General features: G+C 38.5%; 5 protein-coding genes across 7 annotated transcripts; 4 read left to right on the top strand and 1 right to left on the bottom strand.

The window, feature by feature from the left end:
* The first annotated feature begins 2509 nt into the window (after positions 1–2509).
* On the top strand, positions 2510–5257 carry LOC126791559 (stem-specific protein TSJT1). Its single transcript, XM_050518022.1, has 5 exons — positions 2510–2801; positions 3765–4005; positions 4093–4213; positions 4401–4510; positions 4950–5257. The coding sequence occupies exons 1-5, from the start codon at positions 2599–2601 to the stop codon at positions 4983–4985; spliced, it is 711 nt and encodes a 236-aa protein (XP_050373979.1). The 5' UTR covers positions 2510–2598; the 3' UTR covers positions 4986–5257.
* Positions 5258–8559: 3302 nt separating this feature from the next.
* On the top strand, positions 8560–11214 carry LOC126791558 (nuclear transcription factor Y subunit C-9-like). Of its 2 annotated transcripts, none has more exons than XM_050518020.1 (3): positions 8560–8642; positions 8759–8814; positions 10079–11214. In XM_050518020.1, the coding sequence occupies exon 3, from the start codon at positions 10080–10082 to the stop codon at positions 10860–10862; it is 783 nt and encodes a 260-aa protein (XP_050373977.1). In that variant the 5' UTR covers positions 8560–8642; positions 8759–8814; position 10079; the 3' UTR covers positions 10863–11214. The 2 variants fall into 2 exon arrangements, with proteins under 2 accessions (XP_050373977.1, XP_050373978.1); XM_050518021.1 differs by having other exon boundaries at positions 8567–8643; positions 8763–8814.
* A 789-nt stretch (positions 11215–12003) lies between these two features.
* On the bottom strand, positions 12004–16254 carry LOC126791555 (ATP-dependent (S)-NAD(P)H-hydrate dehydratase). 2 transcript variants are annotated; one of them, XM_050518015.1, is made up of 12 exons: positions 16092–16254; positions 15708–16013; positions 15051–15127; positions 14841–14950; positions 14628–14742; positions 14485–14547; positions 14193–14356; positions 13697–13758; positions 13096–13162; positions 12702–12761; positions 12484–12612; positions 12004–12403 (listed from the first exon to the last, which is right to left on the bottom strand). In XM_050518015.1, exons 2-12 carry the CDS (start codon positions 15961–15963, stop codon positions 12376–12378), a joined length of 1131 nt encoding a protein of 376 aa, XP_050373972.1. In that variant the 5' UTR covers positions 15964–16013; positions 16092–16254; the 3' UTR covers positions 12004–12375. The 2 variants fall into 2 exon arrangements, with proteins under 2 accessions (XP_050373972.1, XP_050373973.1); XM_050518016.1 differs by having other exon boundaries at positions 15708–15980; positions 16092–16253.
* A 91-nt stretch (positions 16255–16345) lies between these two features.
* LOC126792235 (uncharacterized) lies at positions 16346–25193 on the top strand. Its single transcript, XM_050518699.1, is given in 3 exon segments — positions 16346–16411; positions 16414–16566; positions 25054–25193. Coding segments are annotated over 2 exon segments (219 nt in total). The 3' UTR covers positions 25054–25193.
* On the top strand, positions 17709–21404 carry LOC126791549 (uncharacterized). The gene is given in 2 exon segments (XM_050518010.1): positions 17709–20286; positions 20288–21404. Coding segments are annotated over 2 exon segments (3066 nt in total). The 5' UTR covers positions 17709–18304; the 3' UTR covers positions 21372–21404.
* Positions 25194–25697: the final 504 nt, after the last annotated feature.

The raw sequence follows: 25697 nt of genomic DNA, 5'->3' as shown, positions 1-25697 counted from the left end.
CATTTGGTTTCCTTACGAGAGCTTATGATATAGATGCACTAGGACTACCATCATAGCAATATTGCAGTGATAATTATTTTGGTAAATGTACGTATGTGAATCAATTACGTACTATAGGCTCGCATCATCTATGTGAGTGCTTATTATACAGTATGTATATATATATATATATATATATATATATATATATATATATATCGGGACTGTGAGACCTCTTAGGGTACGTATATTCCCAACTATTACATCTTGTAGTGCAAATGGAAAGGAAGATCACTTTGAATATATAGTACCATGCATCAGATGATTACAATGTTCACTTGAGGCTTAATAAAGATCCCAAAACGAATAATACTTTTCCCTAAAACTTGTTCCATCCAATTGAAATAAAAGATGTCCGACATATATGATTCGACCTAATTTGATTTTGCCCACTTAATTAAACCAAATTCCTAGCCTTTTCATGAAAACCAAATTTCTTTATAATCTAATTTGGGATCATTTAGTACTACATTCATATCCTTAATCCTGCACACATGCAAGCAGCTCATAATTCGTTTTTTTTTTTGGCAAATCATAATTCGTTTAATATTAGTTATATTTACCTCCTACACGTGGAACTTTTGCCAACAGAATTAGCCTAGTGTACCACGGTCCACCCATGGTTTTGGAAAATAGAAGTTTGGACAGGGAAATTCTTTAGTGCAGCGCTGCATACCATACATACCTCTAATCCACCATTCATACACCACACGGGCCTCACATATATTTTAAGATACCCTCTATCTACCGTCCGATTCGGTATGTATGGTATGCAGCGCTGCACCATAGACGAATCCGCTTAGACACATCTTTATTAAGATTAAGAAATGGAAGATTGGAGAATAACTTGTTGGAAATTAATAAATCATTTACAAAGATTTGGAATGCAAAGTTCTTTACCAAAGTGTGAATCTGAATTAATTGTTGGTTGGTAACTTGATATCGTGAACAAATAACATCTAATCAAGTAACAAGTATATATAGGGAGATTAGCTTGGCCTCCAATCATCAGTCTACTACTATTCCATATGTTTTTTTTTTTGTTAATACGATTCCATATGCTATGTTGGCCGTATTAGCTAGTATTCATCAAGCATTAGTGTGTTTGAGTAAGTAAATTTGTTTGCAGATGTAGTTAAAATCTTATCACATTTGCACAAGTGGTACCAATTAACTTATAAATAAATAGTTCCTATATGTGCCTTTAATCGACTATAATATATATAATATAGCTCACACACGTACGATTCCAACAATCTGGTTCGGGTTGCGAAGTAGCTACTAATTCGGATTGGAGATGATTGACTAACTTAATTATATTGGTGAGAAAACAATGGTATTTTAGAATTTTTTGCTCCTTTATGTAATGTCATCCGATTAAGCTTGACTGGTGCAATTAAGTAACTCTACACATGCGTGTTATAGGAAAACTTAAGTGAGATTTCAATTGCATGATCACGCTTTCATCTTCATAAAAGTAGGACATGATATTTACCAACTTTGTAGTTGTTGCTTACCAAATATTTCTTGTAGCGTGCGATATCTATTTTCTAATTGTGATGAAACCTACTGTCTAGCTAGCTTCATAGTTGCAAAACATTGATACCCATTGTGGTCTAATTCTAGTGTTGAGGGTTGCTTATAATAAACATTGCAAAGTTAGCAGGATACTGATTTTTTTTTTTTTTAGAATGAGCAAGATACTGATAGTATGTAAACTTAATTTAAAAAGAATCATGATTATTATCATAATTTGCTAATTTTGTAATATGTACTAGTTACACATAACCATAGTAACATGTAACATAATTACTGGTAACTAATTTTGTGGTATAACTTCATCTCGCACCGCAGTCAAACAATTCTAAATCATTCAACTTTAAAGTCGTACTTTAACAATCAGTTATTAGTAGATTCATTGATAAAACTAGAATGAGCCAATATTTAGAAAATACTATTGTCTTCCATGAAGCCAAAAGAAAGTGATGAACTCGTCTCCGAAGTCCGAAGTAAAGACTTCCTACAATTCTGCAATAAAATCACCGAAAGCTGATAAAAGGGGTAAAACTCCAGTAACACCTGACGGAAACCAAATTTCTCCGACGAGCAATCTTCCCTAACGTGGCACGACACTATTAGCTCAAAAATGACGAAGGCACTGGTGAGTCCCCGCACCCTCCCGCAGCCGATAACAAAATCCCCTCTTCTCACTCAATCCGCCCTCAAGTCCTTCAGTTTGGCCTGGCATGTAATCATACCACCTCCACCGGGCCCCACCTTCACCTCAGGAATCATCGCCACCTCAAGCGGGCCCCACGCACCACATGCCTTGGACTGCTTCGCTCTAAATCAAACAAATGCATATTTAAATAGTTAAAAAATGAAACCCACACGGGTAGAGAAAGACGGAAATGCCCCCGCTCCCTTCCCTATAAATGTCATCCTCCCCCACCCTTGCAAATGATCCCATCACTTGTTCCAGCTCTAGCTCCTCCTCGATCTCTCATCGAAAGTACAGAGAAAGCATTTTCCGATTATCGTTTTCATCCTCAGTTAGTCATGTTGGGAGTGTTCAGCAGCGCCGTAGTGTCCCCGCCGGACGAGCTTGTGGCCGCCGGTAGCCGCACCCCGTCGCCGAAGATCACGGCGGATGCGCTCATCAACCGCTTCGTCCGCAGCAATGCCTCGGCCGTGTCCATACAGGTCGGCGACCACGTCCAGCTGGCCTACAGCCACGACAACGAGTCCGTCATGCAACCCAGGTATGAAATACTATCTGTTTTGAGCTTCCTAGCTTGCTTGCTAGATTTTAATTTCTAGTTTTGTTATCAAACTAATTAAGAGCAGGAATCCATTTAACCAAGTGCAAGATTTATCAGATCTTCCTATATATATATATATATATTTGTTGGAGTGAATTTTGTTCTTGCTTGCTTATGACTCGTGTCGTGTGTTTGGAGATTGAAATATGAACCGGCGTGAAAATGGTTAGGGAATAATTCATCAATCATGATATTTCTCACAATCAAATCATGCTAATCGTTGATCTGATGATGATGATCTCCGCATGACCGCCACGTGACGCTTATCTTGTTGACTTGATTGTCCTCGAATGGACCACACTCAACATGATTGCGCCACGTGGCATATGACCCTCATTATTGGTGTCTTTGTCGTTTCCTTATTTTTATTGTGGATTTCTGTTCCCTGTGTTTTTCCCTTTCAATTTTTGAGATAGATAGTTGTAAAATAAATGATTTTCCATAAAATTAGAAATTGAATTTCTTAATTTGGATGAACACTCTGGAGACTCGACCCGATTTGGTGGATGTCTCTATCATTCTCATAGTGCTCCTCCCAGAAATATTGGGAGACGATGAGAATGACCTAGGTGGGGCCTACATGTGCTTGGATGGATATAGTGGATGATGGTGATGCTATTCAATTATTCTGTGGTGTATTTTTTTTGGAACTATATCGAATATTTTGTTTATGCATTTATTCGAAAATATAATCTTGTAACGTGTATTTTGGACCAATCAAATCTAGCTGGTAGCTTCCCAATTGTATTTTAATTTCGATAATTGTGGTGTGAACACAAAAATAATCGAGTCATAGTGACTGGGTAGAGCTCACTTGATTTTTATAAACGCGGTGTATACAATTATGCGTCTATCTGATTGCTATAAAATTATGTAACTTAGAGTGGTGCGGTGAACTTGTAGGTCATTTGCTGTTAAGGATGATATATTCTGCTTGTTTGAGGGAGCACTTGAGAACTTGGGAAGCCTGAAGCAGCAATATGGCCTAGCCAAGTCTGCAAATGAAGTGCTTTTGGTCATTGAGGCTTACAAGGCGCTTCGCGACCGGGCGCCTTACCCACCCAACCATGTGGTTGGCCATCTCCGCGGAAATTTTGCTTTCATTGTATATGACAAGTCCACCTCCACCGTGTTTGTTGCTTCTGTAAGTCATTGATCCTCAAAGAAATGGTGGTAGAGCTTAATGATAATTGACCTCTAATAACAATGGGGTCTGGTGTGCATGCAACAGGACCAATTTGGCAAGGTGCCTCTCTCTTGGGGAATCACTGCTGATGGGTATGTGGCCTTTGCTGATGATGCAGACTTGCTTAAGGGTGCGTGTGGCAAGTCACTTGCTTCATTCCCTCAAGGTGGGTATACTATTTATGATCTACCCGTAATTCATTACTGGAAAGTTCTTGGATCTAAATATCTAATGGTACCTGATTCTCTACCTTTTTGGACCACAGTTTATGAAATATCATAACATGATGATGATGTATGAGATATACATGAAAAAATCTACTCTGTTAAAAATTGTGTCTCTGATTTGTACAGGTTGTTTCTACTCCACAACTGTTGGAGGACTCAGAAGCTATGAGAATCCTAAAAATGTGATCACTGCTGTACCTGCTACTGATGAAGAAATCTGGGGTGCAACATTTAAGGTAATTCAAGTGACTCTAAATTTAATAGCATGTAGCTATAGAATCAAATCAATCAATTCCTGATTATGGTTCCTCAGAATCATAGTGTTCTAGCATATTTGTCTCTTATCATTACTTATTAATGTCTTGAATTAGAAACAGAGGTTGCTTTGTGCTGAGAAATAGTGTTTAGCTTTAGATGTTGATTGGGGCAATGAATATAGCTCTCAGAGTCACTGTCGCGCTCAGCGAAATTGAGGGCAGATGACTTGGAAGATAAGGATGGGGAGACATTTTTGAATGCATCTGTCTAGCTCCCTCCTGTCTCTTCCATTCATGCTTTAGTTTATTAAAGAAGCAATAATAGCATACTAGATGGTGACATTTCACACCAACTTTAATGATGTTGATTTATAATTTCAACAAGATTTCTCAACTTGGTGTGGGGTGAAAATTTCAGGTTGAAGGGCCAGCAGTTCTTGCAGCCACAAAGTAGAAGACGTTCGTGATATTGAGAAAGTGCGTCTTCATCAAAATCTACTACTATCCATTTCAGGGCGAGAGGTTGAGGTTTATATGGTGTTGAATGATGCATCAGAGGCCATGTAAATACCTGGAATTATTGGTAACTTGTTGATAGGGAGCGAGTAATTTGGGAGAGAGCTTTGTTTTTCTTCTTTTACCTTAGTTGGTCTTATGTGTTCTAGCTTCTACCAATGTACAGCTACGTTTAATGTTTAATAAAGTTTGTATCGAGGCTTGAAGTCAGTGATGAATTCCACCATCAGTCCCTTTTAATGGTTTACGGCATTTCGCAACGCAGTTATATAGGAGTTTATACACAAATTTCTCTCACTCTGAATCAAAATTGATGTTTACGAGTCGATGACTTGAACCAATCCCAATCAACTGTGAGTCGTACTTTGTTATGGTTACATTGAAAGAGATCGATCATTTAAACCCACCCAATTAACCCGTCGGATTTCAACTCGCTTGTGCTCTATGGGGTTATAGCACGCACAACGATCACAACTATCTCCCAACTACATACAGAAAATTTCCTTTGATCTCTAGTTATGCATAAGAATTATGTCGATCTTTACCATCAGTAGTCGAGTTTAACAGGATATCACTCTTTCAATTAAAAAACACGAAATGCAATCCCTCATAGTTTCCTTCCTAGGTCCTACAATTCTACATAACTATCGCACTGCTAACACTGCACTTGCTATCGATGCTCCTAGTTTTTGAAGTTTGTGTTCTCATTAACAATCGTGAAGCTGAGTCCCGGTGACTATGGAGGCGATCATGAGTTTAAGCTACACAACGCTGATAGATCGTTGGTTAGAACGTCTATAATAAATTCTGTAAAACATTTCGTTAGTATAAAATAAGCAGGGATCGTTCAGTCCAGGAAATCAAAAGGGTCTCAAAACTTATCATGTTAATAGGGGATTTGATTTGGATTCTAAAACTACAACTTAAAATAAATCTTAAATTACTTATATACAATTGATCAACCACTCATCAAATACCCAAAACACGAATTATATTCATGAAACATGTATGACACGTATAGAACAACATATAGGCAGCACGTATTTTCGATTCTTGTTAAGTCAATTTCAATTTCAATTCTAATTAGAGTCCGAAGCGGTTCATCTAATCATTAAGATTTCTTAATTATTTAGAATCAACGAAGCGTTCAATCCTAAACATATGCTAGAAAAAGTTCAACATAACGAAGCGTACTAGTTAAACAACAAAGTAGCACATAAGCACAATAAGTCGAATTGTAAACATGTAAGCAAGCATGGCGTCACTCATCTTGATTAAACATGCAAATTCCTAGAACTATCACAACCTTAAACAAATATCAATAATTGAAACACGAAGCGCATATTCAATCAAAGAACACTTTAGTGAATTAAATCGCAACCTTAGGAGAACCATGGCCTTGGCTTCCTCAAACATTGATTTAGATGTACGAATTCAAGGAATAAATTGAAATAAAACCTAAATCAATTTCGAAAACCTACTGCCCTAATTCATTATACACGGCATACATACAAATCTCATGAGTTTATACAATCAAAACATAAAACCAAATAAGTCTGAATTTATGCTCTTCATATATAAAACCGAAAATAACATACAAGTAATCATACAATGAATTCGAAAATTTCAGAAAATAAAAAGAAAGATTACAAGCCATGGATGAATCACACATTAGAAACCTTCTAGGATGAAGCAAGGATGAATTCGAATTGGTGGAGGAGGAAGATGAGCACGGCTTGGTGATGATGGATGAATGTTTTTGGCTTGAATTTTCTGGATGTATTTAGGCAGCAATTCGGCTTTGTTTGTGAGATAATGGAGATGCTATTTGTGTAGGAATGACATGCTATTTATAGAGGAATAGGTGAGAGGGGCTACATGGTCATGTGCTGATTCTCTATTTCATTTTTCTTCTTTTCTTTCCTTCCTGATTGAATGATGATCATCTTTGTTGGTCACATGCATTCTCCCTTCTTCTAGCCCACATGCATTCTTCAGAATTATCTCTTAGTTCTCTCATTCCTTTTTCTTCTTTTGTTTATTCTTTTCTTTTTCTTTCCTTTTAATGGCCGGATGAACCTTCCCTCATTTGAGGCTGCATACTTTTTCATTTTCATCTCATTCAGAAACAAAATTACTTCTTTCCTTTTTCTCCTTTTGTTTCCTTATTCTCCTCTTTCTTTCCATAATTTCCAAGTCATCATCTCACATTTAATTCTGAAAATAAGGAAAGAAAATAATAAATATAAATCGCAAATGTCACAGAAATGTCGAATAATAAAAATCCTAACCCAACTAGGTTTCCTAGTTCGACAAGGAATACCACTATGTAGTACTCTCGATAATTTCTGCATTTTACACCCGTTTTAGCACCAAAAGGCAACCAACGCCACCAAAGTCTTCTAACTCGACTCAATGACTCAACACTACAATAATAAGGGCTAAGTAAAGTACAAATAGAGATAAAAAACATGTTAAGAACGTCGCACAAAGTTCTCATATCAAACGCCACAATGACAAAGTTTCTTGCCCCAAACATAAGTATCTCATGTCAATGCTCTTGTTCATTTCCTACCCTTTGAATTCTTGTATCGACTTTTGGCATGCCACCTCAGTTGATGATCGGGTTGCATCGAGCGGTTACTAGAATAGTTGAACTGCGTTCCTATACTAACTAGGATTGAGGCAAATTTCTTTCGTACGTTCATTATTTCTTAATTTTCTCCATAATCCTTTAGTTTTCTGCATAAGACATTAATGTAAGATCTTAGCAATTTATTAAACGATAATAGAAACTTATGATGTGACCAAACCAAACCTCCATGCAAAAGCTAACAAAAAAATAGGCAAGCTATCGAAGTGGAAAATGAAGGATACCCAATTAGTCACTATCTCAATGCGATAAGATAAATGATGGAGGATTGTTTCATAATACCATGATAGAAGAAGTGTACCATAATTCACCAAAGTGTCGGTTGCCTATTTCAAAAGATATGTTATACATGTGAAGTCATTTAAGAAATCTAGTACATCATCTAACACGAAGTTAACCCACGCTATTAGCACCATCTAACACATCCACTTCGTTTCGTACGAATAAGACAATTTTGACAAAAAAAAAATCAATTGTACCTTGGATACCAAAACTAATCAATTGTACATACTTTCATCAGCATTTTACAAATCGGTTCTCACTCAAAAGTGCCATATGCTATTCAAGCATATCAACACCCTAAATCCTTTCTCAAACTAAATTAAATTTCTAGATATTATCCCATTAATTAAAAAAAAAGGAGTGAAATTGGGTACCGACTAAAAAGGAAAAACAATAAAATAGACAGGTGAGTCACTGATCCAGCACAGATATATCTCCCACTTAAATAATTCCACCAAAAACATAGGAAGAGGGACAAAATCGTCAGACAGGAAAAGTCAAACCAAAAGCTATAGTTGGGACGAGGAACCAAAACTGGCGCTTTTTTATAGTGGGAACTAGAAGGGATGAGAGTTGAGACCCCCACCACCTTCGATCCCCCCAACCCAACTCCACTCTTCTCTCACATTTCCCAATTTCTCACAAACCCAATTCGTAAAGGTTCGTCCTTTTTTTCTCTGCTTTCTCAAATATCTTGGTTTTTGCAGCTTTACTCTTTTCCATTGAAGCCCAGCTTCAAATACTCTTGTGATTAACTGGAATTTGCTTCTTTATAGGCTGCTGCTTTTCAGGTGGTTGAGGCAGAATCTGAGAAGAGGCAGAGAGACCAAAGGTACCGGCTTTCTTTACTTTTCTGCTTGAGTTTTAGTTTTGTAAGGGTTATTGCTTTTGAATTTTAATGCTTTCTGTGTGGAGATTTTTCTTGATTATGTTTGTTAGGGGTTTAGAAACCCTGGAGCTAGATTAAGTGGGTGGTGAACTAACTCATGTGTATAGATTGGTCGGTGTAGTAATAGTATGTGGCCATGTATAAGCAGTTTGTTTATATGAAGGAAATCAGAGACAAGAGTGTTTTCTCTATGGTTGGTGTTACTTTGCTTTTTGAATGTTTTTTTAAGGATTGGAAGAAAATTGAGAACTTGTGGGTAGGTTTTAGCGAGGTTCGGGGTATGAATTGTTGAGTAATCTTGTGTGAAAAGGTCTGCTAAGTGCTTTTCGTGCTTGTGTTGTATAACTCACAAGGTGCAGATAACTTGTATGTTTGCAGAAGATAATGGTTGTTCACTTTTCTTGTTAAGCCAGATTACTCGATTTGAACTGGTCTCGGTTGTGCAATGTCTAAGATAGTGTAGGTTGGTATGGTCTACGGGGGTTTCAGATAAAAGCCGTGGTCTGGTTTTCATAGCTTCTGATTAGTATTGGGTGTGTAATCGTCTGCCATGTGTAATTTGTTCTTGTACACTTTTAGTTGGGACTTGCCTGAATTATGAGCTATGTACTTGTTTCTGAATCAAAAATAATTCTAGTTAAGGCAGAATACTCAAATCCAAATAAAGTCTCGGTTTGCAACATTTAAGATAATTGGAAGTTCCTATGGTGATCAGCTATTTGGATGATAATAAAAGGTAAATTGGTAGTTAGATTTTGGTAGGTTGACTACTAAATTGGACCAAGATGCAGTGGTAGTAGGAGTACTACATTTACTTGTATGGCTATGACTGACCTTGTAGGGGCAAAGTTTGGTTATGGTCTAGTGTACTTTATGGTGGGAGAAGTTAGTCATCTTCGAAGGGAAGTCGTACATTGCTTGTTATGATGTTATCAAATGAGGTCTTTTGGTTTTCAATAATTCTAGATATCTGACTTACTATATAAAAAGTGTAGAACTTAAAAGCGACTCTATCTCCTTTTGAATACCAGGTTTGTATTAGATCAATTGACTTATATAGTTGTCAGATTACAAGCATTTATCAGGGAACCAAATCCTATTTTGATATACAGCAATCTCTTTAATTTTATTTGGCTCTTGGAAACTTGATTTTTGATTGTCAAAATATACTGTGTATGAAAACTTCTACTTTCCAACCTTATACCAGGATGGATCAGCAGGGGCATGGACATCCAGCAACAGTACGAGTCCCAGGAAGTGCAGGTCAAGCATCATATGGAGTGAACCCATATCAGCCTAGCCAGATGATGGGACTCTCTCCAACTGGATCGGGTGGAATGATGCAATCTCCCACGCAGCCGGGTGGTCCTTTTGCACCTTCTCAGCTTGCACAACACCAGGCTTATCAGCACATCCACCAGCAGCAACAACAGCAACTACAGCAACAACTCCAAAGCTTTTGGTCAGGTCAGTATCAAGAAATAGAGCAGGCTAATGATTTCAAGAACCATAGTTTACCATTGGCCAGGATTAAGAAGATTATGAAGGCTGATGAGGATGTAAGGATGATATCGGCTGAAGCACCAGTCATATTTGCCAGGGCTTGTGAGATGTTTATTCTGGAGTTGACACTACGGTCTTGGAATCACACAGAGGAGAACAAAAGGAGAACACTGCAAAAGAATGACATTGCAGCAGCAATTACAAGGACTGATATATTTGATTTTCTAGTTGATATTGTCCCCAGAGAGGATTTGAAAGATGAGGTTCTTGCATCGATCCCAAGAGGTGGGAATGTTCCAGTTGTCGGTCCGGCTGATGGTCTTCCGTACTATTACATGCCAGCTCCGCCTCCACCGCCGGTCGGTGCTCCTGGAATGATGGTGGGAAAGCCTGTGATGGATCAAAATATGTATGGCCAACCAACACACCCATACATGACTCAGCAAGCTTGGCCTCAGCAACAGCAGCCACACAAAGATTCTGAGTGAAAGGGTTACTGGCAAATAATTGTTTGTAATTTGAAGGTTTACCATATTACTTATTTGATACACAATTCGCTTTACCTCCAGTTAGAGATACAAAGTGTTTATGATTGCTAAATGAAAAGGTTATGCAGGAGGTGTTGTTAGAGACTTAAGGGGAGATAACTTTCATATCTATGATTACAATCAGTAGTTAAACACTTTGCTCTATAACTATTTGTTAGAACAGTTCGTAAGCCTTGTATTGATGGATGCTGGCATTTGAAGTTTTTCTGTAGAAGGTGTTGGAATCTATTATTTTGGATCATCAACCATAAGGTTTACTCATTTATTGAAGCTAGCTACATTCTTTTCATCATTTAGATGTGGAATGACATCTTGGAAGATGTTTCTGTAAAGTGATGGAGACGCTTGGCATCGTTTCAGCCAAGGCTTTTGGTAAATGTTAAGTTCCACTTTGGTTTGTTGGTCACACTCTAAATCCTAATAGTAACAACAAATAGGGTTTTACTTCCCGATCGCAGTTCAGGAAAACCATGTTATCATCCTAAAAATCATTTATAATGCAAGTCAAAGCCTTCTAAAGACTCAGCAAGACATCAAAGAAGCAAGATGGAAAATGAATTCCAACCTTGTTGAACTTCAGCGGCAAAAATCCAAGCTGTGAAAGTTTTGACGTTGTTTAAGAAAAACTGGGGTAAACCCCATATGCCTTCTTGCCTAGTCAACATTACCAAAAAATAAAAGAAGAATTGCATCAAGGCCGGTTTGTCATCAATTGTGGAAGTTTGAAAATAAGATAGGGCGTGTGGAAGTTGATGAATCTCATGAACTGATACAACTTCAATATTGCGATTGTATACTGGTATAGTTTCAATTCTCGATTTAAACGTATCTCTGAAAGGTACGTATATATAAAACAAGTTCGGTCGTTGCCTCATGTGCACAGGGCTGGTTATTGCATACGAATTCCAGCATGAAAAGTTTCCGTCAAGGTCTAGTTTTGGATTTTTGATGGTTTCAGTCTACATAAGTCGCATTTGATACGCCGTTCCTGCCTAAAATGTGATATATATCATTGTGAAATAACAATTAGCAAAATTGGAACAAAATTTAGCCGCATGGCTATTCTTGATATTATAGAAATGAAGAAATCTATTAAACCTGCGAATTACTTAAGTGCTTTCACTATTATAACTTTAGAAGATATACCATCTGTATAACTAGTCTATCCACATGCTCCCTGATCATGAAATGTGGCATAGAGTTAGAGGTCAATGAAGATATCACCCTCATAATGTCACTCATTCATTTTGTGATAATGAAAGCAGCAAGCCAGACTTCTATATACCAGAGAAGTTGTTTCCACCAAACAAGTAACCAAAAAAAAAAAAAAAGTTCAACAAGCTTGGAAATGGTGAAGGAAATTAAGTTAATCTGATCCTGGTCTTCAGAAATGAACTTGAGGGTCACTCTGAATGTCAATGCATGCAACTCTATCAGCTGAAGATCAAAAGCATCAGGGAACTGGACAAATATCCTGCAAACTGCACAAGGAGAACAATCTCTTAACTTAATTCTAAATTTGGACATGAAAATTTCTGTTGTTACAGGCAGCACCCTTTACCTTTTTCCCAAGCATTCTATGATGTCAGTAGTGAGGGTTGACCTTTTCTTATTCTCAAAAGCAAGGGATGCAGCCTTCCTCATTAAGATAGAACCAGCAATGCAACCCAACATCGTGGGGTTTCGAGAACTGCAAATATATAGATTGGCAACATTACTTGTCAAATATGGGGTAAAAGTACATGAAACCACAACTTCGACATGTTTAGACAGTGTAACCTGATATTCAAATCCTCAACTGTGATAGTTTGTCGGGCCCATGAAAGAAAGACAGCAACACTGGAGCAACAAAAACATGTCATATTCCGTATCAGTTAGTGTAAAGAATTGTAGCATCCAGCAAGTTTTCAAGATCTGGGTTTTAAAGACAAATCATCAGTTGGTGACAATCAATTCAACGCACATGTACATAGTTTTTGAAATGGTAACCAGGACATGGAGACATTGAATTTGCAGTACTCCATCTCTCTCTCACCCATGAACAAACATGCGTGTGGATGTTGGGTAATGTATTCTTGGAGAGAAACATAAATTGAAGGACTCTCACCAGTTCCCACATACAAAAAGAAGCCATTCACAATCACAGGTTTGAAACTTGGAAACAAAAACTTGCCTTCCAGAAAGTATATCTCCCTGTCCACCACATCTTCGAGGAGAACCATATATGCTGACTGATTTAACTGAATAAAGAATATAATCTTAGAACTAAGCATTTCAGGCTTCTTTATTTGAGAACACAAAAGGAGGCACAGAGCCTTGAATTTTTTTGATACTGTGTCGAAACCAAGTGACTTGCACAACAGATAACTGAAACTCATATAACAGTAAAAACATGCTATCACCATCTTTGACGGTTCATCTAGAGACATACAAGTTAAGCACGCTTAAGTTCTGAGATTCAGTTCACTTGATTGACAGAGTATCTGAGGGAAATTATATTATAAACAAAAAGGTTTAATTCATGCATTTGTTTAAAGCAAATTATTAGTCCCCCAAGCAGATTATTTGGTTCAAATCATGGTCCAAAGAGTTGACCAAGTGTGAAACACAAAATGACTCCCACTAGCATGAATTTGTAAGACACAAACCTACATTCTCAAAGGACACGTGGTCACATATGAAAAAATATGAATCAAGGAATAGTAATGTTAGCCAAACAAAAGCTTCACAAAGTGCCTCCTCAGCACAAAACATACAGGTATATTGTTACGCACCTGTCTGACCATCACTAATGAGGTCAGCTTTTCCTTTCCTAAGTATAGTTACACCACCAATCCTGATAGACAAAAGTTCAACAGTTCAAATACCATACGAATGTAATTATAAAATGGAAGCATAGTAATAACACAAGCAAACAATCTGAAATACCCAAGTATCATATAAAGTATGGGATGAAATTCATCATAAATCATTTGCCTTAAATCTAAAGTTTTATTCACAAATTGATAAGGATACTCATGCATAGACAGCAAAGTATTGAACAAAGCATCATCCAATTCCGAATCTGAACTACCCAAAAAATGACTGACCAACAGTCCTGATGTAAGAATGCTAATACACACATTGCCTAAGTTCATGCATGAGAATTCAGAAGGGAGTAACGATACCAACCAAATATATACCAAGTCTTGAGACTGAATAAAATATACAATACAACCAGTTGTGAGCTGCTAAAAGCACAATACAAAAGAATTTGAAATAGGTATTTACCTTTTTGCAAGAGATAGTAATTGTTCACGTGCATCTTCGTCATTTACTTCACAACTCAAAACTTTTTCTACAAGTCGCTTGTATTCATTTACATTTGGAGTCAGGACAGCCAGGTGATATCCACTTACAAGATCAAGACAGTTTGTAATAAGAAAGAGTCCATCCTGAAAAATATTATGACGTTAACTGACCATTTTAGAACAAGAACATGTATGGTGAAACTTACATATGAAAACACATTTTTTTCGTTGCAGGATCTGAAGTATGAATATAGGCACTTGTAATTACATACCCCATCTATGACTATTGGAACATTGGACTGTCTTGCATGCTTTATAATTTCGCTGACACAATCCTGGATCATATGTCATTCCAGTTAGACATCATCATCTACCTAGGAGAGCTCGTCACATAACTAAATCACCAAAAGCTAACCAGAAGAAAAGGGTCCCTTCCCAGGCCTGGACCAATGACAAGACAATCAAATCTTTCCATCCACTTATCAACTTCACCAAGAACCTTTTCTAAGATAAAGCTCTTGTCCTCGTCCCTAAAAATGGGTTAAAAAAAATTATCAGTTCACTAGATGATAAGGACTTATATTTTGATTATTATAATCAAATGAATTAGTATTGAAAACTAAATAACCTAACACTGTATGACTCCTCTAATATTGGGTGTACGATCAACTCAGGACTGTAGCTTTTTATAACTGAAGCAGCATCTCTTGTACAGAAAACATGGGATAGATCTGCACCCTGAGATAAAAGGGTATGCTTTTGTTTATCAAGTTTACCAAGTGAAGATAATTTGAATTAAGACTTTATCTAGAAATGAAAATAACGGCATGCCACTAACAATCTTCAATGCTGAAATAGCAGCAAAATATGGAGCACCCGTGTACTCACGGCACCCGCCAATGACAGCTACCTTTCCTGACCAGCAAAGAGATAGAGAGGAAATTTAAGCACATGCTCCTTTCTCCAATACACACACATAAGAGACATCAGATAGAACTGTCATATATTGAGAACATTTACAAACCAGACAAAACAAGCAAATATATAGCAGGATACCACTGATCAACCAATTTTTCCAAATGCTCATGTTTTTTCTTAAAAAATTTCAGTGATTAAAAGAATGATACAAGAAAAGTGGAGAAGAAGTCCGCAAGCAACACGTAAAAATAAACCAGAGACTTGCAAGAACAACACTGCAGAAACTTAAATTGACGCAAACAAGACACCCGAAGAATCTAAGCCTAGACTACAGCTGCCCTCCAGTCACCTAATGTTCACACTAACCAATCCAACTCTGACAAGGCAATTGATCAATACGGCCATTCCCAGAATCAACATCTCAATGATAAAGGATGCCGATTATCTTAAAGTTCAGTTGCCAAACATATCAACGTTATAACATATACAACCAACACATATATTTACATCTATATTTGCAATACGCATTGTAAATAAAGCTAAAAGAAATGGTATCAATAGCACATTGAGAGCTTACCAGCCTGACCCTTGTGCCTATTCGGATCAAGGGTCGGTGTGATTGCCCTCAGAACATTCTCAGCATCAGCCTCCAAAGCTGCTCCACTACTGAACCCAACTCCTTGCATTGTTTTCTTATCACTGTCAATGTTGTGATCACTGTATCCCCCAACTCCAATACACCTTATCACCAACTGTTGCCTTCTCAACACAGCTGAAGAAGCCAGCATATAAATACAACTCTTTGCACCAAACCCACAACTCACTCCAAACATCAATGCTCTTTCGTCCACTAAAAACCCACAAACACCAAATGGTCCAAATCCTTAAAATTCAATAATACCCACAAAAAATTGATCAGAACTGCATAAAGTAATAATCTTTGAAGAAGTCAGATACGTACCTAGTAAAAAGGCTCGACCTTTAACGATTCGAATCCACCTCTTCTCCCAAAAACCTCTGCAAGATGTTGAACTGGGTTCTTTAAGTAGGTGTCTTTTTGTATTGTGGAAAATGTTATAGCCAACACCTGTAGTGGGTCTCCATTGACATTGGGCATTGTAAAACAAAGTATTTCTTAAAACGGTGTCGTTTGGTTTAGCCTTCGGTTATTGTATAGAGTTGTGCGGTTTCATTTGGGAAGTAAAGAGAGGAAGGATGAAGGAGAGGACTGTGAATGCGATGAGATCGGGGGTAGTAGTGCTCGGAGCATTGGCATTTGGAATTTTGGATACCTGATTCTGCAGCTTGGGTTTAAGCCTTATCTTGAAAGAGCCCAAATTGCTGCTGAGCAGTTCGAGCTGTCTTCTTCCTCAGAGCAACAGCAACATGATCAAGAACAAGAACAACCCAACTCAAGCTCAACCCGTCATTTCTAAGTGAGTATGATTCACTATCTAGATAGCTATAGCTTTCTAAGTTTCCACTTCTTCTGCTTTGTTAATTGTTATTGAACTATAGGTGGACATTGGTTTGTTGATGACCTAGAGAGGCATTGAATTGAACTTAATTTCTTGGAATTAGGAATCTTTGTACTTGATTTAGATTTATAGAATATGAAAATACTAGCCGTGAGAAAATGCTCTTAGTTGGTTCTAGTCGTTTAGTGCTATGCATTTAAAGGCTTAGCTGCATTACCTGCACATTGAGAGTATCTGGCAAATAAACATTTGTTCATGGTAAGTGGGTCTATAATTATGTATGACCCCTCCGGAAACTTGTGAGTTTCAAGTGAATCTCTGGTTTATGAACTAAAGCGGTTCATTATCAATAGCTACTCAATTAGCATTGCATCAAATTTGAAATGCAAGTTGAGGGAAGAAAAATATTGCTCATTTCAATTGCATATGTGGCTGTCCTGTCTCACCTTCATACGCTATGCATAGTATTGATTTAGTAGGTATGTAGGAATTAAATGATACCTTATCAGAATTTAGGTCGATGAGGAGCAGTGTTCAAAGAAACTGTCTCGCTGCCTTACAATTCTATAATGACCAAGTCTTTTTGAAACTCTGTGGTGTAAACATTTATCTGTCTCCAGCAAACCCTTGTATAGCAACTCCTCTGTTAGTAGTTCAATTCCAATTCCAGTTCCAATAGGCCCCCTAATAGTTTCCTCTCATTTCTTTAGCTGCTTATGCACGGCACACCATGCTTTGTTGATTTCATAATTGTGGGTAATCATCCCTTTAGCAAATTTTTTTATAGACTATCTTGTGTCACAACTGGTTGTGGTGGGGTGAATCGTGATTGCTATGTCAACATGGGTGTTTTTGTACTTGACTACTCGTCTATATTATTAAATTGCCTAAAATAACAGCTAAACTTCTTTCTCTTTGTTTCTTTTTTCTTGAAACTGTGTAGTATTCCTGCGCATATCAAATTTAGGGTAGTTTGTTTACTCACAAACTTTTGTGGTTATACTCCCTTGTAATTGTGCTGAACCAGTGAGGGCCCTTGATTCCATCCAAATTCATTTCCCACGCAATTATCGTAATTTGTGACCATCTGAGTTGAAGTTCATGATGAGGACATCACACCTAAGCCTTTTAAGTTTTATGAACGGAAGAGATGGAAGAAGAGAGCAGCTAATAATTATATCTCTTTATGCTTTGATTGATTGCTCAGGTTATTAATTTCCAGCTTAAGAAGGGTTTGATCTAGAGGTCTCCAGGCTGGTATTTCAAGAGTCTTCTTGTGTCTTTTAACTGTTACTTTATTAGGCCTTTTATGTTTCAGTTTCTGAAATTTAAGAGTCCTAATGAGTACTTAAGGCTAGCTGGTGTCAGTTATAAACATTAGTATAAATAATGTAAGAGCCCATAGGCTGGGATATGCTATGTTGAATAAGAATATCAGTGTTCACTGAATTTTCCTGTGATAGGACCAAGGTGAGAAACCTGGGAGAGATTCCCAAATTATAGTGTTTTGGTTGTGAAGCCTAGACTAAGGTGTGAAGCCTGGGAGTGAATCCTAAAATTAGTGTGTGCTTAACCTACAGTTCTTAGAGCTTGTGATCTAGGTTCCTAAACAGCTACTGTGCTGCATCAGTTTTGGTATCAGAGCTGGACAAGCTCTAGTATTTCTAGCTCCAGCCCATAGAAATCCCATTCAGCCATGGATGCTGAAACTGTGGCTAAAACCTTGGAAGCCGTACTCGCTCAACTTGGACAGATTGACACAAGAATGCAAGACTATGCAGCAGCCTCTGACCGGCGTTTGGCAGAACTTGAAGCCTCCATTCTCAATGAAGAAGAGAGTGTAGGCGGAGGACGGAGACCACAGCCTAGAAGGATTGCTCGCAGGCAGCAGCCCCTCCGGAATATTAATGGGCAAGATGGATATGATCCTGAAGAGAAAGCTTTGAGGTCTATTAAAGTTGAAGCTCCAAACTTTGATGGCCAACTAAATGCAAAGGTATGTTTGGATTGGATTTCAGACATGGACCATTATTTTGATTGGTATGAATTGTCAGAAGCTCGAAAGGTGCGCTTTGCAAAGATGAAGTTGGTGGGCAAAGCGAGGGAATGGTGGACTGGTTTGGAAAGGCGACTTGCAAGGGCTGGTGAAGAACCTGTTACAGAATGGGATGAGATGAAAGAAAGGCTGAAGGAGAAGTATGTTCCCTTGGCTTACCAACAACGTTTGCTGGACCAGTGGCAATCCCTTCGTCAAGGAGGCATGCCAGTTGTGGAGTATATCGATAAGTTCGAAGAATTTATGGTGAGATGTAACATAACTGAAGATCCATCTGTAACCCTTGCCCGTTTCAGAACCGGCCTTCGTCCAGAACTTCAAAGGGAGTTGATTCCTCATGAGGTATATTCGTTGGAGCGAGCCTATCAAATTGTGCTGGAATTGGAGCGTTATTTAAAAAGTCCTACAACCCCTGTACAAAGGCGGTTTGACCAACGGAATCTTGAATTTCGTGCTAGTGCTTCCGGCACTAAATCATCTCCATATTCTAGTGGTTCTAATGCTGCCAATTCCCTGGTGAAAACTGAGAGGGGAAAGGGAGTACAATCTAGCAATCGGGGAGAAGGACTCGCACGGTGCTATAAGTGTCAAGGTTATGGCCATTATGCTGGTCAATGCCCAACTAAAGAGCAATTACGAAGTCTATTTGCTGCTAGCACAGAAGGAGAGGCTAATGTTCAAGTACACCTAGAGGAAGAAGTTTATGACCCTGAAATCCCAGCTGATGATGATCTAGAGGAAGATGTTCAACCGAAAACGGCTGTGGTGAGATGCACCTTGACTCAACCTAAGGAAGCTGAAGATTGGCGGAGAACGACCATTTTTCACACTTATGTTAAAAGGGGAGACAGAAGTTATAAGGTCATCATTGATAATGGGAGCTGCATCAATGTGGTTTCTCCTCAGACCGCTTCTAAATTGGGTTTGACCCCTGCTGATCATTCTCAACCTTACCGTGTAGCATGGATTGATAAGTCTTCCATTCCGGTAAAGCAGCGATGTCAGGTACCCATTCAATTTTCATCCTACAAGGATACTGTTTGGTGCGATGTGGTGCCAATGGATGTGGGACATATTCTTTTAGGCAGACCATGGTTGTATGATCTCGATGTTAATACGGCGGGCCGTGCCAATACATGCTCTTTTATTCATGAAGGAAAACATATCAAACTGAATCCAGTTCAGCCCAGACTTATGTCTCAACCGATACCAAGCAGGGAGCAGTCAAAATCCATTAACATCATCAGTGCCAGAGATTTCGTGAAGGAGACGACAAGAGATTCTGTAATTTTTGTATTGTTTGCAAAGGAATCTCACCCTTTGAGTAGTTTGGCGCTGCCGCAGGGTGTTAAGTCAGTCCTAGAACAGTTCAGCGATGTGTTCCCTGAGGATCTTCCCAATGAACTTTCTCCTCTTCGAGATATTCAACATGCAATTGATCTGGTTCCAGGAGCAACATTACCTAATTCACCACATTATCGGATGAACCCAACTGAGCATGCAGAATTGAAGAGGCAAATTGATGAACTTCTCGCAAAAGAATTCATTCGAGAGAGTCTTAGTCCATGTGCTGTTCCTGCCCTCCTCACACCAAAGAAGGATGGTTCTTGGAGGATGTGTCTATAGTAGAGCCATAAACAAAATTACAATCAAGTATCGATTTCCAATACCGAGACTTGATGATATGCTGGACATGATGGCAGGAGCAACGATCTTTTCTAAGATTGATTTGAGGAGTGGTTATCATAAGATCCGCATCAGACCTGGAGATGAATGGAAAACTGCTTTCAAGACAAAGGATGGCTTGTATGAATGGCTAGTCATGTCATTTGGGTTAACCAACGCTCCCAGCACATTCATGAGAGTTATGACACAAGTTTTAAGGCCATTCATGGGTAAGTTCTTAGTTGTTTATTTTGATGACATTCTAATATATAGCACATCCCAGGAAGAGCACCTTGCTCACTTGAGGCAAGTCTGCATAGCTCTTCGAAAAGAGAAGCTGTTTGCAAACCTTAAAAAGTGTTCATTCATGTCCAATGAGGTTGTCTTTTTGGGATTTGTTGTGTCGTCAAAAGGTGTTAAAGCTGATCCGGAGAAAGTCAGAGCTATTGCTGAATGGGCTGAACCAACAAATATTCATGAGGTGCGTAGTTTTCATGGATTGGCTACGTTTTATCGGCGATTCATTGCTGAGTTCAGTTCTATCATGGCCCCGATCACTAATTGTTTGAAGAAAGGGGAGTTTCGGTGGACAAGTGCAGCAGCAAAGGCATTTCAGGAGATCAAAACAAGAATGATCAATTCCCCTGTTATGCGTCTTCCTGATTTTACAAAAGTTTTTGAGGTAACATGTGATGCTTCAGGTGTGGGAATTGGTGGAGTTCTAAGTCAAGAAGGGCACCCTTTTACATATTTCAGTGAGAAATTGAATGAAGCCAAGCAAAAGTATTCCACATATGACAAAGAATTTTTCGCAGTGGTTCAATCTCTGCGTTATTGGAGACATTACTTGCTGCCACAAGAATTTGTTTTGTTCTCTGATCATGAGGCCTTGCGTTACCTCAATTCTCAGAAGAAGTTAAATCCACGACATGCAAAGTGGGCTGAATTTATCCAAGAGTATACTTTTGTGTTGAAGCATAAGTCTGGAGTGGAGAATAAAGTGGCTGATGCTCTTAGTCGCAGAAATCTACTTTTACACTAGTGTGGAGGTGGCTGGATTTGATAATTTGAAAGAAGAGTATTTGAGTTGTCCAGATTTTGGAGGCATATATTCAGCTCTCTTGGAAAAGCAGTCCAAAAGTGCTGAGTTTGTTCTACAAGATGGGATCCTATTCAAAGGAACCAAACTTTGTATTCCCTGCACGTTAGTGAGGGATTTTCTGATCTTAGAGCTACATGCTAGTGGCATTGCTGGGCATTTTGGTAGAGACAAAACCATTGCTCTTGTGGAGGATCGTTTCTATTAGCCTAGTCTCAAACGTGATGTTGCTAAAGTTGTTGAAAGATGCCGTACTTGTCAACTGGCCAAACACAAGAGGCGAAACACCGGGTTATACACGCCATTGCCGGTTCCACATACTCCTTGGCAAGATATTAGCATGGATTTTGTGCTAGGATTACCTAAGACAACACAGCAGCATGATTTAATATTTGTGATTGTGGATCGGTTTTCAAAATGGCTCACTTTATTCCATGTTCTAAGACATTTGATGCCTCTGAAGTAGCCAAGCTTTTCATGGAAGAAGTTGTTCGGTTGCATGGGTTGCCTAAAAGTATAGTGTCTGATCGTGATGTTCGGTTCATGAGTTATTTTTGGAAGACCTTGTGGCACATGATGGGTACCAAACTCCAGTTTTCATCTGCTTACCATCCGCAAACAGATGGGCAAACTAAAGTAGTGAATAGAAGCTAGGAAAACTTGCTGAGGTGTTTGGTTGGTGAGCATATTAGATCCGGGAGTTCAGTTTTACCAGTTGCTGAGTTTGCTTATAATAATTCAGTCAACCGGGCTATAGGTATGAGTCCTTTTGAAGCTGCCTATGGTCACAAGCCTAGAGCGCTGATAGATCTCATTCCTATGGCCATGTCACAGAGACCCTCACAGTCGGCCACTGAGTTTGCTGCAACACATATCCATGAGTTGCATGCTGAGATTAATCGTCGGATTAATGCAAGTAATGATCAGTATAAGAAGGCTGCTGATCTACATCGGGTGTTCAAGGAGTTTTCAGTGGGAGATTTTGTCATGGCCCGAGTTAGACCTGAGCGCTTCTCTAAAGGGAAGGCAAAGAGGAAGTTGCATGCCCGCAGCATGGGACCATTCAAAATATTGCAGAGGACAGGAAACAATGCATATGTGTTAGACCTTCCACCCGAGATGGGAATCAGTTCAACTTTTAATGTGGAGGACTTGCTTCCATATAAAGAGCCTGCAATACCTCTACTACCATTCTCTTCTGAGTTTACAACTGTCACCCCACCTCTACCACGTTCTAAAACCTCCAAGAGAGAATTGGTAGAAGACATAGTTGATGAACAAGTGGTGTCCACAAGACACGGTGGCTACCAGAAGTATCTAATTAAATGGAAGGACAGACCCGACTCTGAAAACACTTGGGTAACTAAGGAGGAGCTGCAGCGCATTGATCTAGATATCCTTGAAAGATATTACAGCTTTATCTCGCCGGAGGCGAGCCCTTCTCAGCAGGGGAGAACTGATGAGGACATCACACCTAAGCCTTTTAAGTTTTATGAACGGAAGAGATGGAAGAAGAGAGCAGCTAATAATTATATCTCTTTATGGTTTGATTGATTGCTCAGGTTATTAATTTCCAGCTTAAGAAGGGTCTGATCTAGAGGTCTCTAAGCTGGTATTTCAAGAGTCTTCTTGTGTCTTTTAACTGTTACTTTATTAGGCCTTTTATGTTTCAGTTTCTGAAATTTAAGAGTCCTAATGAGTACTTAAGGCTAGCTGGTGTCAGTTATAAATATTAGTATAAATAATGTAAGAGCCCATAGGCTGGGATATGCTATGTTGAATAAGAATATCAGTGTTCACTGAATTTTCCTGTGATAGGACCAAGGTGAGAAACCTGTGAGAGATTCCCAAATTATAGTGTTTTGGTTGTGAAGCCTAGACTAAGGTGTGAAGCCTGGGAGTGAATCCTAAAATTAGTGTGTGCTTAACCTACAGTTCTTAGAGCTTGTGATCTAGGTTCCTAAACAGCTACTGTGCTGCATCAGTTCACCAAGTTAAGTGAGCACTTTGCGGTCTTAAACTAATGTGTGATCTATAGCAACTGGGTCCTATGGTGTTTCGGTTGCATTGATGTACTTTCGAAAAGCTAAATTAGTAGGGTAATCGAATTTAATTATTTAAGGCGGCAGATTGAATTCAAAATGTGAAAATGATCCAAGTTCTTTGTGGTGTCCAGGTGTAGTATATGCCATGGTACAAGGGGAAGGGTTTCATTATGTTCAGCATTTGATCGTCATAGATTGGTAGTATGTTTCCGCTATCAAAGCTAATGCTTTATGGCCTAGACCTTGCATTTTGGGAATGCTTGAAGGGTTAGGGTTTGGTTAATCACGTTTGATTAAGGCAGCAATCTATTTTGTTGCAATTATGTACATATGGCCCTTGATGTCGACAATACTATCAGCTTATTTTAGTGGTTTCAAATGCTTTTTAGATTTATTTTTCTTCTTAGGGTCGTGATAGTGGAATTTGGAAACTCATACATTGAATTTGAACTCTTGTGATTTCCAAACATGAGCTCATCATAATGGTATAGGGAGCTTCACTTCTTTGAACCTCTAGTACCATTTACATGTTTTGATAGTTCTTATTGTCACCTACTATTTTACAAACTCGTTTGCTACTTGCAGATAATGACATTTATGAAAGTCTGATGTTGTTATATAGATTATCCCCATTTGGTCATATTTTAGAGTAGATAGATCTTTTTTTTATTTTTTTTCATTCTGATTGTATCCCAAGATATGATTCTGCATGCTATTGTGGCTGTACTTGCCACAAGAAACAAATATAGTGAAGCCATATCCCCTTTTAACTGCTGAACCATATATAGAGGAGATATAATGAACCATCACAGACATATTAGTTCATGGGATTCAAATAAAGATAAGAAGATAAAAGATTAGATTAAAAGATTAAAAGAGTTACCTAAGGATATGCTCTTTCATTAGTGGGTTTTCATGAATCAAAATCATTCTAGACAATCACCATTATTGGTTCTTAAAAGAAATTGGATTTTATCCAGTGAGCGCGCCCAAGCTGGTTATCCAATCATAGTTATGATTAGGATGCTTGTTTGCAGAGGTTATGTGTTGTTGAAAATGGAGTTTTTAGTTCCATCTGCCCCATCATAATTCACCAAAATCTTGTTTATTTGCGAGTACTGCATTAAAGATGCTTGTGCTGCTCCATTGTTTGATCACTGAACACACAACAATTCCCTCATCATCCATTGGCATTTATATGGCATTTGATCTCTAGTATTCCAGTAGAACTTTAGGAAAGTGACGCTCAGTTAATTTGTGTATGTGGCTTCCATCTCTCACCCTCATATTTTGTCTGTTCCTAGTATTGATAGGTACCTTCTACTTCAAGTCTTCCATTTGAAAACTTCTGATTCATACCATGACTACATAGTTCCAACTTTCAACCTTACTGGAATAGTCAATGAACCAGGTCTCCCATCCTTGCTCATTTCTCCAAACTACTACTGTTAAATTTAAACCTCAGGGTGGATGTTCATATGCCGGCTTTAGTGTTTTTCAACTGTCGTAGTGATGTTCATTTAAGAAGCTACTTGTTCTGTAATCATATTGTTCTAACAAATTATCACTTGTTAATGTAGATGGGGTGGAGGTGAAAATGGATAGGTAGAGATGCTGGAGCATAGTTCTTGATGATGATTGTGAGACTCGTTTGTACTGGTCTCAAATGCTTTTCGGACAGTTTTATATGAATTTTCCTTTGTTGACCATTCTGGGGGGGGGGGGGGGGGGGGGATCCAAGTACATTGAAGTAGAATTATAAAGATATGCTTGATGATTTAGAAGTGGAATTCCAGATGTGGACACTACTTGATGGATGACAGACTTGCTAGTGTTGCTTTGCCTTTGGTTAGATATGGGGAGGGCATGGGCACTGCATTGACAATATCATACTTTACAGCTGAAATAGATGGAATCATTGTGGGCATGGCGAAACATATATTTATTTTGGGTGAGAAACCAATACACATAGGATATCATATGATCCAAAAGATTATATATTTTTAGCCAATTAGTCCAAACTTGTTATTGGCATAGGAAGAAGTGTTCTTTCACATCAAGTCAGAATCTTACTCTCAAGTCTCGACGATTTGCATTGTTGAGTGCAATTTCGAGTCGGCAAAACTATCCTTTCCCTTCTCTGTTCGTATCCAAAGATGCCATAGTCATGCTGCAGGATATTTCTTTACTTAAGAGAATCAATTCAACTGAAGCCATATTCCTT

Source organism: Argentina anserina, chromosome 4, assembly GCF_933775445.1.
Source record: "Argentina anserina chromosome 4, drPotAnse1.1, whole genome shotgun sequence".
NCBI classification, from domain to species: Eukaryota; Viridiplantae; Streptophyta; class Magnoliopsida; order Rosales; family Rosaceae; genus Argentina; species Argentina anserina.
This window is presented reverse-complemented; position numbering and strand designations above follow the sequence as displayed.